The 20,062-nt window shown below is 34.4% G+C and overlaps 1 protein-coding gene across 1 annotated transcript; it reads right to left on the reverse strand.

Annotated features, from left to right (window-relative positions):
- Window positions 1–733: 733 nt before the first annotated feature.
- On the reverse strand, window positions 734–19,681 carry TSPAN8 (tetraspanin 8). The gene is made up of 6 exons (XM_052000777.1): window positions 19,386–19,681; window positions 15,877–15,951; window positions 15,682–15,789; window positions 13,114–13,248; window positions 5,459–5,542; window positions 734–1,015 (listed from the first exon to the last, which is right to left on the reverse strand). The coding sequence occupies exons 1-6, from the start codon at window positions 19,446–19,448 to the stop codon at window positions 962–964; spliced, it is 519 nt and encodes a 172-aa protein (XP_051856737.1). The 5' UTR covers window positions 19,449–19,681; the 3' UTR covers window positions 734–961.
- Window positions 19,682–20,062: the final 381 nt, after the last annotated feature.

Below are 20,062 nucleotides of genomic sequence, written 5' to 3' on the forward strand. Positions count from 1 at the left end.
AAAATCAATCCATATGCTTATCAATCCAATAATTAAGTCTATAACCTCTCCATTTGAGCCCATCTCTTGTGATCTCCATACATGTCCTTCCCAAGGTTGACCAGTGGAAAATCCACAAAATATGCAATTTTTTGAGTTCAGTGACACTAACCAACACATCATCTATATAACCAACACTATATTACAATAGTGTACATACACACATTCATACATACACACATATTTTCAGAGGAGTATATATACATACACACACACACACACACACACACACAAATTTTCACACATTCTCAAAATGGAAAGACCCATTTTTGCATCCTTGGGAGCCAAACTTAATTGAGTGAGGTTATAGGATAAATTATACAGGGTTCAGTTTCATTTTTTCCATAATGTGTTTATTGATTTACTAGTCCTACTTATTTTACTTGGCAGAATATTCATGAATCTTTTAAATAAATCTCTATATTCTTCATGATATAGCATTCATATAATACAGTTTCATATGATATAGCATTATTTTATTGTCACAATTTGTTTAGCCAATCTTCATCTGCTTTGTTGTCCATACATTTTATCAATCAAATAAAAATTCACATCTAATCAAAAAATGTTAAATCTTAATGGAGATTTATAACTTCATTTTATTGTTCTGTCACTTGGAGATCAAGATTGTTCCACTGAACTATTTAACCCACTTTACCACCTGAACATATTGATATAGAAGGAAATAAGTCAATTTAAACAAAATATATTTTATTCTGAAAAATATAGTATTATTCCTATGTCACTCAACTAAAGACATCTGATACATAATGAATTGTGCATGCTTTCAGAAAAATGTAATAATTTAGCAGACTGGATACTCCTTGACAATGTTGTGTTGTTTGATTTTATTTTTTCTTTTTAAAGTAAAGTAAATTGTTAAAAGACAAACACAGTAGATAATGGCTTAATTTCTGTAGTTTCATTTTTTCCCAATTTGGCGGTACAAGACCATAGAAAACACCAATCCAAGTACCTAGAAAAAGAAAAAGAATACCATTACTTCACTAGGTCCAAGAAATTGCAGTTGCCAATTAATATCAGAAAACAAAGAAACAAAGAATTAAACTTCTGATGAGTCAGCTTTCCTCTTATTTTCACAACTGCAACACCATATTGCCAATTACCCCAACCCCTCTCTTTTATAAAATTCCTGTCTTCCCCCAATTAGCATATAAACGCTTCAGGGCTAGGTATAAATCCCAGCCCTTAGCACAAAACCTGGAGTGATAGGTAATAAATGTTCCATCTATATCTATTTATAGATCATCTATATTATCTTTTATCTATCTCTATTTTTCCCAACTATTTATATCTATATCTATCATCTCTACTGTATAACATGTGTCTGAAACTACAATATGAGCCAACTGTTCTTCTATAACTTTTTCAACAAGACCCCTCTTTCCTTTTCTAAGGTAATCAGTCTCTTCTACATCTGGATGGCTCCAGTTATTGAATCTAAATTTACTTCTTTCCAGCTTCTATCTATTGTTCCTATTTTTCCTCAAAGGATCAAAAAAAAAAAATCTAATCCCTCTTCTGCAGAGGGAAGCATAGCAGTCTTTTAGATACTTAATAGGGGTTGTACTGAGCACCATTAGAAATGATCTCACTCAAACCATTTGGAACAATTGGCAATCTTTCTTTTTGAAAGATGGAATGAAACAGAATTGATAGCATAGATCTATGTTTATCTCTTTAGAACAAATATCTTCACCTCCACCTCTTCATTTTCAGAATGGAAAGTGAACATATTGACTTCCATAATATCAAAGGATCAGAAATTTAAAACTGGAAAATACTTTAGAAGGCAACTGTTAAGGACCATGCCTAGGTGATGAGGCAGGTCAATTCTCCGGGAGCCTCTCCACAGCTGTGAATCATAAACTTGAAGGAGTTACAAAGCAGCCTTCACAAATGTTCCTTGTGGATTGAGAATGAAATAAATTGGAGGGAAGAGGGAAGAGGAGAGAGATCAGAAAATAGCAACTGCCTCTCAGTCTCCTTGTATCATCATCATCCACTCACATGAAGAGATCCATTCTACAGGTTAGATCTCTTGTATTACAACAGTCAACCAGTCCAACTTTCTCATTTTTCAGTTGAAAAAAGTTAAGACCAAGAGAGGGTACTCAGAATGACACAAGTTACAGGTACATGGTAGACCAAGGTTGAACAACAGGCCAGTGAATCCAAATTCAGTTTTCCAAGTTCAACAACTTCCTTAAGGAAATCCACTCTCATGATTTATTACAGACTTTATCTTTCCTGATTCAAAGACACAGAAGTACACAAAAGTAGTCACAAAGAACTTGGGGACCCTAAGTTTAGGCAATCTTCTTAAATAAAGATTATACAGAATTAAGATTCCAAGAAATTCCAAAAAGAAGTGGCCTCCAGCACAATTAACTTTAGTGATGAGAAAATAAGAGTGCAGTGGAGAAAAGGATTGGACATACAATCAAACATACTGGTAATGAGATAGCCTGGTGAATAGAGCCACTACATTTGGAGTAAAAAAAGATCTAAGTTCAAATCCTGACTCTGACACATATTAACTGGGTGATCAGGGACACGTCATTTGACCTCTCAGTAATGCATGCAGTCAACCAACTGAAGGAAGAGTTCTTTATGTGATTGAATCAATCCATTGTACCAAACAATTAAGTACTACTATGTGGCAGCCTCTTTCCACTATTTGGCATTCATATAGTGCTATGAAGTTTAATTCTTACAACATTATGAGTGTTATTTCTCTAGCATTCCCATTTTATAGATGAGGAAACAGGTTAAATGACTTTCCCACAGTCACATAGCTGTTATATAGTGACTGAGGCAGGATTTTAACTTAGATCTTTTATTATTCCAAATCTAGTGACTCTATTCATTGGGCCATCTCACTGTCCCTTCTAAACTCTGTGAGACCTGGTGCTACCATTGAACTAAAACTGATCTCTCCAAATGTAAAAAGATGAGTTAGATGATGGATGATGCAAAGTGACAAAAACACATGGTTCCATTCATAAAACAAAAGGTGAGCATTCATTAGCTGAACAAGACATTCAATAATTCATTATTATGCTCTCAGTGGTAAAATAATCTTATCATGTTTTGAGGATAAGAAAACAACTAAGAGAGACCATTCATATGCAAAGTTTATTTAAATAAACAAAAATACTATATTCTTCTCAACAAGAAAAGTTCATTTTGTTCAGAAACTATGGAACAATACCTCAAAGTCATCATTTTTCCATACTTGGATTGCTGGATTCTTGTGAGTAATAAGCATGCTAGCCTTTTTAGGGTCACTTTTCCCTTGGATATATTGACAGACAGACCCTGTTTGTTAAATAAGTTGATCTGTGATTTAAATGGTATAAAGAAATTCCTGTTTGGAGAAACACATTTTACCCAAGGCCAGTCATCACTTCAGCAATCTAGGTTACTAGAATGACTTAGAATACTAACTGATACAACCACTATATGTCAAAGACCAAACTTACCCTGAAGTCTTCTGGGTTTTGACTGCATTAATTAATTGAGAAAATTTAATAGTCTGATTGTTTTTTACTTCAAATTCTGATAAAGGCTCTGGAGATTTCTTTGTAAGGAGAACTTCTTTTGAAAACAGCATTTTAATGTGGAAATATTTTACATGTGTACATATATACTGTATAATCTGTATAATGTATAATTTATATTTGATTGTTTACTATCTCAGAGACAGGGATAGAATTGGGAATCATGAAAAAGTTAAAGAATTATTTTAACATAGAATTGAGAAAAATAAAATATATTAAATCAAAATCTTAAAAAAGGAAAGATAGCATTTTAATTTATCTGAAATATTAATGCATGTGGGCAAATTAAGGAGATGGATCTTCAATATGATCTTCAACCCCTAATAGAGAAGTCAACAAATGAAGACCTAATTTCCCAGAATCCATAAGGATCTTTTTTGTATTTTTCTTTGAGGATCTGTGTCTTTAGCAGGGTGAAAACTGTACTGTACTTGATATCAGATCCAGTGAGTAACTTTGGACAGTTGAACAAGATAATTTCCAAGATCTCTTCTAGCTTGAATCTTGTGATCATAATAAAGGCTTTTAAATTCTTTGCACAAATGCAGATCAGAAGGAATTTGATGGGTCCCTTTTAGCAATTTGTCTATAGTCACATGACTAATATGTCAAAGGTAGGAATTCAACACATATGTTTTAGAAACAAGTCTGAGAATCCAGAAACTTTTAGACTGAATTTGATTTTAAAATGTATATAAATATGTGTATGTGTGTGTGCATATACACATATATAACCTGAATTTATTTGAGTTCATTCCTTCAAATTAGTGTTTGCCATCACTTCTTTTCTCAAAACCTTCCCTAGGAAATGAAATCATTTTTAAGTTGCCTAAATGGCATTCTTCCTATGTGAGTGCTTGTTTTATCTATGTTTTGCAGTAAAATTCCTTTCTATGTTTCCAATGAGAGGTTAATTTGGTACAAAAACTCTGGGGAGAAAATTGTATGGCACTCCATGTGAGAAGTTGATATGCAGAAAGCATGCATATAACTGCACAAAATAATTATCACAATTTGTAATGGGTGCAAGAGGAAAAAAAAAGGAATTTCCATCTTTACCAGGATTGTATAAATGAAATCACTCCAATGAAGCTCTGGAATTTCTAAGGTTTGGAAATATTGCAAAATATAAATCTCTAAAGGAGTCATTTTTTTTATTCACTTAGACATGAAAAAATGTCCATCAAGGATGCATAAAAAAACAAAAAGTATATAAAAATAAAATCCCATGCAAGGTTTAAAAAGGTGATAAAGAACACTTCTAATATGAGTCATTTGAACTCTCAATGGTATAGAAAAGATGCTGACCTGTACTGGTTCATGAAGTTTCCTCTCTTGGAGTTCTCTCCATTAAGGAATTAACAGGTCTAGCCCTTAGTCCCCTCAAGATACGGTAGTCTTTTTTATATTTAACATTAGCAATTGAGTGCAAGGGCTTAATTAACCTTAATTGACCCATAAGGTATATTTAGAAATTCATTGAAATGAACTCAAGCTCTGTAAGATGGAGGTTGAGCATGGGGTTACAATATTCTACTTAGAATTTCTAAGACTCAGTTGCCTTGACTAAAATGAAATTGGGGAGGTGGGAATTGGGAAAATTGAGCTTTGAAATGGTTCAATTTCCATTTTCTATTTCAAAAATCAATGAAATGAGAAATTCTTTTTTTTTCCTGCGAAAGTATAAAAGCTGAGTTCTCTTTTAATTATTTCCAAATGGAAAAAATAATTGATATTAAGAAGTCTAACATAATTCCTTGATCTCAATACAATCACTCTGTGCCACCACTGATAAACCCTTTAAGACAAAACTTAAGAAACTAACTTTTACTCACCTCAATCACTGCTACTCCAAATGCAATTCCAGCAATAATAACTAAATTTTTCCTTAAAAAATTTATAACATATTCACCACATGTCTGTTAAAAAAAAAGAGGGGGGTTAATATAATGAAGAGTTTAATTTTATATGTTAATTTTTTAACAAAAGAGGATGAGTTGCAATCCACACTGATGAGATTACAGGTGCACTGAAAAAGGGAAGCTCAGAACCAGGGACCATGGAATGTTTCATATGTGGGCCTATCCAGTGTCTTCAACATGATACATATTTAGTTTTGAAACTTAACTGAGCTGACTCTACAGAAACCCACTATCCTATCTCTATATTGTAGGTTGGATGTTGTTTCCCCAATTAGACTTGTCCTTGAGGACAGGCATTTTCTTTTGCCTTTCTTTGTATCCTCACTGCATAGTGCATTGCTTTAAAAATGCATATCAACTGACTAAAAGTATTAGAAGGACAACAAGCTGTTTGAACCCATGCAAGAATTAAAAGAATTTTTTTCTTTTGAGAAAAGAAATTAAACCTTTTAAATCAGTGAATCAATCAATTGGCATTTATTGAGTATCTACCATGTTACCAGGCATTGTAAAAATGACTTTAGATACAAAGGCAAAAGCTTATGTTCTATGTGAAAAAGGAATTTAGAACAGATCAGGATATTGTAGGTACCACACTTGTGCCAAAGTTCTAATTGGAAATTTTATTGAGACAATAGAGGAACCACTAGTTTCCAAAAACTAAACCATTGGAGAGCTGTTCTGAAAGTTCCTGTCAGTCTGGGAAGAATAGTAATCCTGAAAGGCAAGCTGAATCTAACCAGAAGATTGTACCTATCGGGTGATAAATTTTGAGAAAAGGGAGAAAAAAGATTATCTTTTCTAAAGCACACAAGTTTTTATTCTAATTAATCAAAATAGCCTCAAGCCTCTGTCCTCTCCACATAGCTGTCATGGTTTTCTGTTCTGAATTTAATGGGAAAAAATAGTTTCCATATACATAGCAGAAAAGAATGGAAATTGTATAAGAGGATTGTTCCAATTCCTCAACTTTTTTTTTTAACTTCACTATCATTAACTTCCCCCCTCTTCCCATTAAAATGAGAAGGGAGAAAGAGGAAAGGATAGAAGGGAGGGAGAAAAAGGAAGAAGGGGAGTTAGACAATGACCATATCTAAAATTTCTTCTTTTGATTGCAAAGTTATAGAATTAATATCAGTCAATTCCTAATTTAAACAGTTGAATATTTTATGTTCTTGTCTTTTTATTTGTTTTCTTCTAATAAAACAGAATAGAATCTTTCTGGGGACCTCTGTGATAGGAGTTGGGTAACATGTTTCATCAAAGACCCTAAAGAGACACAGTTGGTCTGTTTTTCACAATAATATTATTTTCCTTGTATAAATAGTTGTACTTGTTCTGCTCAGTTTACTTTCCAGGATGCTCCAAAATCATCCTTTTTTTCCCTATTATTTTTAATATTTGACTGCATTCATGTAACACAATATATTCAGCTCATTATCCAACAGAAGGCTACTTCTTAATTTCTAGGAGTTTTATTTTAGTTCACATTTAAAGTCTAGGAAGTTTGTTTTGGTTCTAACCACTTGCTCCTTGGCTTGTGTTCCTCTTTCCCTTATCCATTTCTGAAAAAAGTAAGAGTTCATTTGATGCCTACTCCTTCATTTTTCTCTGTTTGTGTACTCTTTCCACTCATGCCAAATATGAGATAATAATTTTCTTTTTTTACTAAAGTATATTCCTTTTATTCTTTCCCTCTTAAAACCTTCAGAATAGAATCAATCCACATTCCCCATATCCTTTTGTAAAAACTCATTTCAATACTCTGAAGACATTAAGCTTGTAAAATGCATTTGTTTCTTCTCCCCAAGTAGAATTTTACCATTAAATTATCTTATGGCTCCTTCAATTGCTCAAATAAATCAACTTCTCTCTGTTACATGTTTGTACTTCACAGATCTTATTCAGTTCTAATCTTTATCATCAAGAGTACTTAACAAGTCACTTTTTCCCAATGGAGGATTATATTTAGTTAATTATGGCAGGTATTCTGGTTTGGGAGTGTATAACTGGTTTATAAAAGAAGCCTCCAGGTCATATGTGATCTTGACTGTGTTTCCTTGGCGCACATCCCCATTTGTAGTTGCTTAATAGTATTTCCCACCCCTCTATCCCCACACCCTCCACCCCCTTCATCAGGAGCTCTTCATTATAACATGGAAATTCTCATGACACTTCTCTGGGAAGTTTCTTGTAGGAAGTGATCAGTGAATTTTTTTCCCCCACTTTATCCAGGGCTTCCAAAAATTGTTGCAAGTTTTCACATATGATTTCTTGATATTTAAGTCAAGAGTTTTTTAATCATAGTTTTTAGGGAGTCAGATGAGTCTCATATTACTTTTCCTTTAGGTAGTTATTTTTGCTTGTTATTTTTAAGCATGGTTTTTAGAATAATGATTTTCAGGGATTCCATTTATTGGAAATTTTCCCTCCAATTCTTTCTTTTGGAGCTCTTATTTCTTATCTTATTTCATATTTTATTTTTTTCGGAAGTATTCATGAATACATTGTAAAGAAAACCCATCTTTTTCACTTTTGGTTAAATTATTCTGGAACTGCTCTCTCCTTCTGGGCTGAAATTTTGGGTGATCTTTCTAAAATAATTGTATGGTGAGAGTTGACTTGTTTATAATGATCTCTCCAGCTTCTTCTATTGGAGTTTTTTTTTTTTTTTTTTTTGCAAGGGCCCTGCTGTGCTTTTGGGTGGGTAGTTAGTTCTACTTGGGCCTCTTTCACTCATCTTAATTCCCACATTGGCCTATACCTTAAAGATCCCCTTGATTTTTGAATTTCAGAGTAGTTGATCTCTAAAACCCTCTATGGTATCTCATAGGAAAAAAAAAACTAAGATCTTTGGAGTTCATGAAATTTGATGTTCTTGTACGGTAGCTGTACCATCCAAACTGATCCTTACCCTTCTTGGTAAAAATACAATTTTCAATGACCCTTGATCTTATCTGGTGCAGCCATTTTCTATGCCTGATAGCTTCTTTGGCTTTAGTGTCTGGGAGACTATCATTTTATTTGTTTGGCTTTGATATCACTTATCTTTCTTATTTCCCGTGACCAGTCATTTTCTATGGTTTTTAACTGGCTTTTTTGTTCATCATTATGTGGAAGCTGGATGGTCTCTGCTTCTCTTCAAGAAGCCATCTTAGTTGCAAGCCCTGACAAAATGATTTTTTCCTAAGTACAAATCTAACTATGTGTTCTCTGTATTCAAATTCTAGTGATTTTCTATTATAGCTAAAATAAAAGATAAACTTTGTTTTTAAAGCTCATTTTAACTTCCCTTTACATACTCTAATCTGAATGTCTTGTTCTTCTGTGCAGATCACACTCTTTCTCTTATGCCCATAATTTTGGAGTGTCCATCTCTAATGGCCACAAAGATCCCCTTTCTCACCTCTTCACCAAGTCACTTAGAGGTTTCTCCAAGGCAATTCAAACAGTACATTTCCATCAGATATCTATTAAGACTTCCCCAATTACTAGTACATTTCCTCCTCACTAACAGCATTGCATTAAACCACTGTGTATTTTGTTTATATTTTGTTTGTGTTTATACATGTGTTATCTCCTCAGATATAGGGAAAGAACAATTTCATTTTTACCTAGGATACATAGTAAGTGCTTAATAAATTTTGGTTGATTGTATGATTCATGTCAGTGGAGGAAGTGTATCCTAATGAAATAACAAATTTTCTAATTTTTTGATATCTAAGCTTAACTCTCAAATATCCATAATTATGATTTTACTATGGATGGGGAAAAGTCCAAGTTAATTCAAAACGTAAAATTTAGACTCATACATTAGCATCAACACTCTAAATATTTGCAAAATATATTCAATGTCCCACTGGAGACTGACTAATAATAAGCTTAAGCTAAAGCCTGAGTTCAGAATGTCCCAACTTCTCACTGTGATTGCAGAGAATTATATGAAAGTATCTAAGGCATGAATGATTTTCTTTAGGATACAGCTCCATATTCAAGTCCAGAACTGATCATTGAAAGCTCTAGAAATTAATGAATAATGTATAGCTACTACTGAGTGAGAATAATTTGGAATCAACAGGGATGCCTTAAATGTCCCTGGACCAATAGAAAAATAATGTAAAGACAAGACAATAGCAACAATTTATAGTTCCATTAGGAAGGAAATATGCTATAGTGGAAAGATTTCTAGAATTTTTGAGTCAAAGAACTTTGGTTCAAATCCTAGTTCAGTAATTTACTAGCTGTGTCTTTGGATAAGTCACAGTTTTTTGACTTGACCTAATAAGTAGTGAAGTTTTCTAAATCCAATGGTCTCTCTTTTGTACCACACTGTTTTCCAAATGTAGAAGAACTGTTAGATTGGGTTAAATTTCAAACTCTATAAAACAGATTGAGTATCACTGCCTTTCAAAGGAGAATGAGTAAACTTTATCCAAGGGAATTGAGATCATGTCTTAGAAGTACTTTTTCTTTGAATGGATGCCCAGCAGTTGGGATATAGCTGAAAAAGTTGTGATATATAAAGGTAATAGAATATTATTTTATAAGAAATGCTAAGCAGGCTGATTTCAGAAAAATCTCCAAATATAGAAGAATTACACATATTTACCTATATTGGATTGCTTGCTGTCTTGGGGAGAAGGAGGAGAGGGAGAAAAATTTAGAACACAAGAGTTTGCAAAGAAAGGTGAATGTTGAAAATTATCTTGCATGTATTTAGAAAAATAAAATATTATTAAAATTTGAAAAAAAAAAAACTTTTTCTAGGGGAATACTAGTGGAATCTGAGTTTTCTGGTACTTAACCTATTGTAGAATTTATCATCACCTCTAAGTTACCTTCCTAATTTGCAATGCTTTTAAAGTAGTAGATAACACTTTAACTATCATCTACCAGTGGATTTTGCATTAACAATTATTTCTCAGGGAAAGTATTTTCTAAGATGACGTAGCATTCGATACTTCCAAAATATTTTCCTATAACCCTAGTATACATTTTTCCTACAAATTAAAGAGATTATCCATGAGAAGAGTTAGTTCAAACACAATGATAGAAAATCACAAATACACGATACACATGTATTAAAAGCAACTAACAGTTATTACTGAAGGGTCTGAAAGTCCTTTTTTTGAAAACTATTCACACAATCACCCTAAGATGAACCATCTTAGATGTCTTTCTAGTTTTGATTTTCTCTAGTTCTTAATTGTTAGTGATAGCTCTGGAGCTGTTAACTGGCTCTCTTCTCTATGTACATCTTTCTTGTGTCTCCAGGGCTTGTAAATCTAGAAACTCTCAAATTGCTAAAGGGAGTTTCTTTCTACTTAAGTTACTGCTAGATGCCACTGCAATTTGTGAGGGAAAGGCAGAAGGAAAAAAAAAAGTTTTTCTTCCCTCTTTAAAAGAATTTCCTTGTAAGTATTAAGTTGAAGGTAGCAGCACATTAATAGAACCAGTCCTGGGAACTAGCCAAAACCAAATGGGGCAGCAGATAATACAATGCATTGACCAGAAAATACAACAAAGTAGTCAACTATTTTTAAAAATGTTATTTTAATTCAAAAGTTTAAGCTAAGATCTCAGGTGTTAACATAAACATAAATATGACAAAAATGGGCAAGGTTGCAAGCACTGGTTTCTGCTCTTTATTTCATTCCTACAAGATATGTTAAATACACCTTAATAAATTTTTAAAAAATGTCTCCTTTATACTAAAAACAACATCAGCAACAACAACGAAACTCCTCCACAATTCTTAAATGCCTTCCAGCCTCTAGAATTTAGCTTAATATTTCAAAGTCTTAAGAAGGGCAGCTAATTTGCTTGCCCAAACTTTGTAAAAGAGTTGTAGACAAATCTAACATTGTAGAAGGCCAGAACTCTGGAGAAGTATACTTGAAACAAGGATTTTTACAACAAGATGTTAACTCAGTGGAATTGATGAGATGATGGTTCTCTAGTTTGCATATACTTAGTACTTAGCATGGTGATGTAATGGTTCTCTAGTTCACACATATTCAGTATGCTGTAATGATAGAACTGTAATAGGGCTGATCCCGAATACCTCCAGAAAGCTAGCCCAAACACCTCATTTACACTGCTTCACACCTTATTATGGGATTGTAGAAAAACTCCTTAACTCTTCTTTTACAGAATGTTTCTCTCTTTCTCCCTTGATAAATAGCAATTCTGATTGATATGTTAGTATAGGTAGCCAGAATGTTTGCGAATAGAGAAATCAGCTTTTTGGGCTGTCCAATTGAAATTTCTTTAATTTGAGTTTGAACAAACTGAAGTATGACACCCCCAGCAAGCAGATGTAGGAATTTTTGACACAAGTATTGATATGGTTATTGTAAATGTGTGGGCAATCTTTTTTTTTTTTTTAAACTTAGTACTATGCCCAACATACAATTTGTTTTCCCACTCATGGAATCCACAATTTAAAAAACTTTATCATTTAACTACAAAGCAAATAAACATATCAAACAAGAATCACATTTTTTTTATTTTCCAAACAGCTGGGTTATCTTTGGAAAATTAAAAAAAAAAAGCAAACAACCATGAATTATGGTCATCCCAGGATTTGTAGTTTTTCAGATTTCTCGTAAATGACATAAGGCAGATAGAAATATTTTTGTGGATTTATTACCTGACTTTTGGGAAAGTGATATATAGGCTCACTGAGCCTATATTTACTTGCCTAACTTATATGTGTTGCCACAAAAATGGTTGTGGGACAAAAAAACTAGTCATGTGAAGCTCAGAGCAATAGCACTTTCCTGAGAGATAGTAAATCTTTCAGAACAGACCTGTTAATGTCTTGATAAAAGCAAGATAAAAATGTTGGAATAATTATTTTATTCCCACTCAAGTTTTTTTTTTTCTTTTCTTCTCCTTGTTTTTCATTTCCCCATTAGAATTGCCAGCATTGGGGGGAAATGACAGTTCCAAATGAAATCTTGACACTGTTATCAATGTTTAATTTATACTTTCTATTTAAAAGATCCATAAACTCAATAGTTTTCTTAATAATTTGCAAGTTTTCCAGTTAATTAGGGTCAATGACTATAAAGTGCAAATGAATATGCCAAAACTCAAATTCTGCATACATATAAAAATCCTTAATTTCTTGGTAAGAATCAAGTTATTTCTAAAATAACTTTCTAAATTTCTAAAATAAGCTTTGTTGTTTTCAAAGGATAAATTTCTTCTGATCTAAATTATGTGACAAAAACCTTGAAGCAAACTTATTATTGTAAGAGGGATCACTGTAAAAAAGAATAGATCTTTTCTTTTAAATGACTTAAAATTTTTTTCCTTCTTACTATTGAAAGCATCTCTAGTATTCTTAATAACTACCTAGAAATTAGTCAAATGGGCTCATGGAAGAAAGTGGCAATACCCACTTATTATTTGATGTCTCCCTTAATGTTTTTATTTTAATATAGATAATCGTCTGAATTTTTGCACTACTCTTTGAAGAGTGCAAAATTGTCTTTGTTATGAGTATTTTCACATAGAGAAGAAAAGAACTACTCACAAAGCCAAATTCATCTAGTTCTTACCTCATTGTAAACTTTTTTCCCCATATATTCTACACAAGTATTATTTGTAGGAATTCCACATTCACATGAAGTAGAATATTTGCTGAAGTTCGTTCCCCAGTCAGCAGCTCCATTGACCAAGCCACAGCATTTAAACTGAGGTTTAAAAAAAAAAAAAAAGCAGAGATAAAGATAATGTATATCTATAACTAATAATGTCTTTCTTTTACAACATCACACATAAGCAACCATATATTCTTTGATTCTTTGACTCATTATTCCTTCAATATTTACGTAGAAGAAATATAAATTACAGAAGAGGCAAATTAGTCTTCTATCTCCATGTCTTTGAATAAGCCCTTCACTACATACATCTCAGTCTACTTCAAAGAAGTCACTTTGAATTGAAGAGTCGCTCAACTTCTATTAAAAAAAACCTTTCCAGCTGCTAGGATCAAACCCCAACCAATAACAAAAACATTATTTTAATTTATTTAATATACATTTTGCATATATTTACATGTGTTGTTGCTTTCTCAATAAAATGTAAACTTCCTGTGAGGGCAAGAACCATTTCATTTTCGTTTTTGTATACCCAGTACCTAGCACAGTAGGTTTTTAATAAATGCATTTTGATTTTCAGTATTTGTAGAATCCCAAAATTTTAAAGAGATTCTTTAAATCAGTTTAGACATTTGACCTAAAGAGAAGAAAAGACACTTGACCTTGTTCACATAAGCAGTGAGGGCCAAAGATAGGAACAAAAAATCCTATATTCTAACTCCTAGTTCAATGTTCTATTATGAAATTGTATGAAATTGTTGATCTGCCAAGTTGTAATTGGTATACCCATTTACCACATATATTGTATATGGTTTTTAGAAGACCTGGACAGCTCCTAATCTGTCCCTATATGGCTTAAGAAACTTTGAATCTCAATTTCCTCATACGTGAAATTGATAAAATGAATAAAATTATATTTAGTCTTTTTATGTCATAGAAGAGTGTCTTATTCACTAAGGACAATTATTCTTCCATCTCAGCCTTTGGCTAAAACCCTGGAAGTTCTTCAATTAGCCTGGATTCAGCCTGACAATTTCTGTCATCTTCTCAAGACACTCTGAAGCCTCAGGATCTGAACCTGCACATGCCAATTTTGTTCCAGAACTTTTGCTCTGGGAGCCCTTCCAGTATTAGACTTGCCTTCCCCCAGCCTGTATCTTTTTGCCTAGTGGGAACTGACCTCTTAGGCTTCATGGGATTCAACTAACTAAAGGAACCTTCCATAAATATGGTTCTCCACAGTGATGAACTGATCCAACTTTAAACCTCCATGAAATTAAGCTTATAACAAAAATTATATATTAATAAAACCTTTCAAGCAGGCTTGTAAAGTGGACAGACCTGCCCTTAAAATCAAATTGATGTGGATTCAAGTTTTCCTCTGAGACATCTGACTCTTGGCATATCACAACCTTAGTTTAGTGCCCTCCAATAACTTTATAAAACTATGGATGAAGGATAATAATTATTGACCTTTATTGGGAAATGGGGAGAAAAGGAAGGAAATACATCTATAAAGCATCAATTACATGCAAGGAACTGTCCTAAATTATTTTAAAATAAATGTTATTTCAGGTGATCCTCACACAACAATCTAGAGGCCCAATGTTCTCCATTCTATGGCATAACATAGCCTCTTCAAAAAATATTCCCTCAAGAAAGCTCTTCACATTTATAAGCTGGTCCAATTAAAGTTTAAATTGAAAAATGCTAGTAAGATAGCTAACTAGTGCCTGAGATCAGATTTAATCATCCTGACTCCAGGGCCAGTACGCTACAGTGCCTACCTTCAGAATAACATTCTTATTGAATGAAATGGTAGATTTCAGTTGAGGCTAGTAAAAAACAAATATGCAAATATGTATTTTTCCCAAATGAAGTTTACTCACAGAGATCTATTAACGAATCCTATTAAGATCCCAGATTAAGAATTCCTGTATTTATTATTTTCAATTCAATTCCACAAAATCTTAACATGATACTATGTGCAAGGTAATGTACAAAGAATACAGACTTAAAAGCAGTCCTCTTCCTTATTTAATTTCATCTAAAGAAATCACAGATTACCAATTCTTCTTGTGCCGCAAAATAACTGTATGGATATGTATACATATATTGTATTTAACATATACTTTAACATATCTAACATGTATTGGTCTACCTGCCTTCTGGGGGAGGGAGGAGGGGAAAGGAGGGGAAAAATTGGAATAGAAGGTTTTACAAAGGTTAATGTTGAAAAATTATCCATGCATATATCTTGTAAATAAAAAACCATGATAAAAAAAGAAAGAAATCACAGATTATAAATGCTGTTGTCTTTCTTTCATAGGTCAATCAAATAAAAAAAATTTTAATTCTCAGAAACTATGCTACTATCTACAAAAACAGCAGTTCACAGTCTAAGCATAGACCAACTTACTATCTGTTAAAATGATCTTCTAGAAGGAATCACAAGCTGGAAATTGAAAAACTAAGAAGAAGAATAATGTCTCACTGCCAAGATCTCCAATAAAGTTCTTCAATTACCTTCTTTTGTATTTGATCCAAGTTCTTTTGAAATGCTTCATTTTTAGGTTCATTTTGGGACAAAATTTTCACTTCTTCCTGGAAAGTCTTTCTAAACGAGTTTTCAATCTATATAATAAAATAAACCATAAAAGGTAAGCCATAGCAGCAAGTTAACACCACAAATTTTGCATCATTCATCTTATACATACTCACTTTGGATCTGAAGACAACACCTACTACACCTGCCGCAATCTGAATAAGCAAGATCAGAAGTAATCCAATGAAGAACTGGAAAGAAAGAACAAAAAATAATTTGTTTCCATTTCATTCTACAATAAACCAAGGTCATTCTAACCTGACATGTCATTTCATGGTCAACTCAGAATAATATTAATCAAGAAATGCTATATACAAAACATGTCATTTTCCCCTTCCTTCTACTTCCCCTAAAAATGTTTTTTAAATATTGAAAAAATGTTTTTAAATTTTGCCATCTCACTGTTTAGTCATACTTTGACAGAAGAAGAAAGCATAGCATCTTGCCCAAAATAAAGGTTTCCTCACCAGTTCTAAGAATGGCTCTTCAAAAGAGAAGTTTAAAACTGTAGGCCAAAGTTTGGGAATTAGATTGGGAAAATGAAATCCATAAACATAGTCTCCTTCCTCCCCTTCCATCCCACTCTTCACTGCATAGTTTGTGAGATAAGGTAACCCTCAGTCATTTTGCATAAAAGTTTGTAAGATAAGTAGTAAATAAAAGACAATTTTAAAAGGTAATTTTTCCTTAAAAAGGTAGAAAAGAAAGCCATGGTCCCCCTTCACTCTGAACAGATTTTGATCTACCAGTGTTGTGTTATAGTTCCCTTTTATTGTCCTGACTCAGTTTCCCTAAATTGTTCTGCCTCAGTTTCCCTGAATTGTTCTGCCTCAATCCCCTTAGCTGCAACCCCCTCCCCCACTCTGATTCATTAACACTGATATTACTCAGTGTAATGCACTGAGGTCCCAAGCACATGAGGCTAAGAAGAACTCTCGTGGTTTGAGACCCAATGAAATCTGGCAAATGGATGTGACCCATTATAAATCTTTCGATCGTCTGTCTTTTATCCATGTTGTGGTAGACACCTTTTCAGGATTCACTTTTGCCATACCAGCAGCAAAAGAGACAGCCCGAATGGTCACTGAATTCCTCACCCAAGCATTTGCCATTATGGGTGTGCCACAAGCAATAAAAACAGACAATGGTCCTGCATATACCTCCAAACATTTTGCACACTTTTGTGCACAGTATAAGATTTTGCACACCACTGGCATACACTTTAATCCTCAAGGACAGGCAATAGTAGAGAGGAGAAACAGAGACATTAAGACGCTGCTCCAAAAACAAAAGAAAGGGGGAGCCACAGGTAACCCTAGAGAGCTTCTAAATCTAGCTCTTTATACTATTAACTCCTTGATTTTTGACAAAGATGCACTGGCTCCAGCAGACAGGTTTTATAACCCACTAGAAGGGCAGTGTCCAGTGCGAGCAGCTCCACTATCTTTAGATAATCACCAGGTCATGTGGACAGACCCAGAAAGTGGTGAATGGAAGGGACCAGATAGGCTAACTGCTTGGGGGAGAGGGTTTGCTTGTATCTCTACAGGTGGAGAAGGAATCAGATGGGTGCCAACGAGCCGTATTCACCTTGTCCATTGCAGAGAGATGGAGCAGACCCTTGAAACAAAGGAGAAGACCCAAGAAATATCAGGTGGTTCTGTTGCTGATTGTGCTCACCATTGAAAGAGTGTGGCAGTTATGGCGTTTGACTCATGGACACAGAAAATCATTGGTCTTCAAAACCCTCAGAAATCATTGGATTCTCTGAGACATTAGATTGTTGTAGGACTTTAAATCCCTCAGGAATCATTGGATTCTTTGAGACATAAGACTTGAAAGCCCTCAGGAATCATTGGATGACTTTACAGGACTTCAAAATCTGCTGGAATCATTGGATTCCCTAAGACATAAAAAAACGTTTGCTGGACTTCAAAAACTTGGGGGGATCATTGGATTCCCTGATATGTGAAGCAATGGACAATAGATTGGTTTTGGACTATCTCTTGGCTGCTGAAGAGGTGTATATGTGACTGCTGTTTACATACTCTCCTTCTAGGACTTCTGGCAATCTTTTACAACACAATGTTGATTTATATTGTTTGTTATACCGTTACTTGGGTGTATAATTCATATTTGTTACACCACATCAAGCCTGCACTGACTGTGGGGAGAGTCATCACTAATAGCCTCTGCGTTGTTGCTATATGCTTGTGTAATACTTCCCAAGCTGATGGGTTTGTGCATAATAAGATCCTTCAGCCCAGAAACCTGCTAGCAACCCCCACTTCCCTTTGGTGCTTTTCATCTCCCTTCCTGAGATGTCAGGGGGGTCGTGATCACCTCCTTTTCGGTGCTTTCACCTCATTTCCTGAGAAGTCAGGGAGGGTGTGATTACCTCCCCTTGGGGGCTCTGACCTCCCTGAGGAGTCAGGGATGGCATGATCACCTGTGTTCTAAAACAAAAGAAAGCGGGAGATGTAATGGGCTGAGGCTTGAATTGATGCACTGAGGTCCCAAGCACATGAGGCTACATAGTAATTGGACCATACTCTATTAATATATAAGCTTGGAGAAAGAATGGCCCCCGCCCACTCTTTGTGCAAGTCCTGATGTGTTGTATAGGAAATGACGATTCTGGTGGGTGGAAGCAGGGGAGTGAAAAACTCAGGGCTACTTACTCTAAGGTTATGAATTGTCAATGTGTAAACTCAAGGTAAGGGAGAGTTCGGACTTCCTGGTTCATAATTCCTTCCAAGACATCAAGAATTTATGGTCCTATCCCCCATTCTGCCATTGTTCTTCTTTATCTCAATTTATCAGAATGTCTGGTGCCTCCCCTCACCCTGTCAAAACCAGATTGATAGTCCATTCCTGTTCTCAGTGCTCTGACTATAGTCTACTCCTATAGCTGAGCCATGTGTGTATATATACTTCATGGGAAGCACATATTAGCTGCTGAATGCATTGCACATCAGCCCTGGAGGCAGCATGTCCTCAGCACAATCTTTCCCTTTCACATAAATTATTAAAAACTCTCTAATCTCTATCTTGCCTCAGTTTCTCCAGCATTACACCAGGAAATACACAAAGCCTGAGATTTGATGAATTGAATTTAACTTTTACTTTACCTATATCATAATAAGACCTGCAACATTTAAGTAAATCTTAAACATAAACATATATGTTTTGATGGAGAAGCAATTAAGTTATTGCTATTAACATGAGGCAGTTAGGTGGTACCAGGCATTTTACAAGTATTTCCTCATTGTTCCTTAACTTTAGGAGGTAAGGGCTAACTGAAACAAATTGAAGTTGTTATTTGCCCTGGGGTGATACAACTAGTGACACAACTTAAGGCTAGATTTGAACTCAGATCTTCCTGATTCCAAGTCTAGCACTTTATCCTCTATACCACCTTGCTGAGATCTGGTACCAAAGACAGTTTTCATAGGTCTCTTATTCTGATGATCTTTCCATGTGAAATAGCTAGACAGATATCTCAACTTCCACATGCCATCCTTAAATGTAAATATAAGGATTACATTGATCTTGGTAAGATTCCTAAGGAAGGAAAGATAAGCTTCAGACTTCTCAAAATTCAATACAGAGACTTGTAACCTACCAAGAGCAGCATGCAGCGACTTTCTTTCATAGCACCACAGCATCCCAGGAAACTAAGGATCATGATAATGGTGCCCACAGCTATCAAGAGATTTACAGCCGAATATATGTTGAGTCCAGCTGCTTCTCCACGGATGATCTGAAGACAAAAGACAAGATAGTCATAACACAGTTCTTTTTTCAAGTTGATCTAATAATAAATAATTTCCCACACAGGCTCCCCCATCCTCCACAAAAACTTTCAAACAGCTAGATGACACAGTTAGATGATCTGATAGTTTCAGATGTGGGGACAAAATGATCCAAGTTCCTATCTAGCCTTAAATTATTACTAGCTGTCAACTGTGGTTAGTGGCTGGGCTACACCCAGAGAAAGGACTGTGGGAACTGAGTGTGAACCATAACATAGCATTTACACTCTGTCTGTTGTTTGCTTCATTGTGGTTTTTTTTTTTTTTTCAGGTTGTTTTTCCTTCTTGATCCAATTTTTTTTTTTTTGTGCACCAAGATAACTGTATAAACATGTATACATATATTGGATTTAAGATATATTTTAACATATTTAACATGTATTGGACTACCTGCCATCTAGGGGAGGGGGTGGGAGGAAGGAGGGTTAAATTTAGAACAGAAGGTTTTGCAAGAATCAGTGTTGAAAAATTATCCATGCATATTTTG

This window comes from Antechinus flavipes, chromosome 5, assembly GCF_016432865.1.
Source record: "Antechinus flavipes isolate AdamAnt ecotype Samford, QLD, Australia chromosome 5, AdamAnt_v2, whole genome shotgun sequence".
NCBI classification, from domain to species: domain Eukaryota; kingdom Metazoa; phylum Chordata; class Mammalia; order Dasyuromorphia; family Dasyuridae; genus Antechinus; species Antechinus flavipes.

What these genes read in the sequence shown, in the direction of transcription:
- TSPAN8 (XM_052000777.1), bottom strand. Translation starts at nt 19,448, where the DNA reads ATGATCCTTAGTTTCCTGGGATGCTGTGGTGCTATGAAAGAAAGTCGC. An exon ending in GGAAAAAAGTTTACAATGAG is followed by an intron (nt 5,543 to 13,113) that starts GTAAGAACTAGA and finishes TTTTTTTAACAG; the next exon opens with ACATGTGGTGAATATGTTAT. An exon ending in TTGGAGTAGCAGTGATTGAG is followed by an intron (nt 1,016 to 5,458) that starts GTGAGTAAAAGT and finishes TTCTTTTTCTAG; the next exon opens with GTACTTGGATTGGTGTTTTC.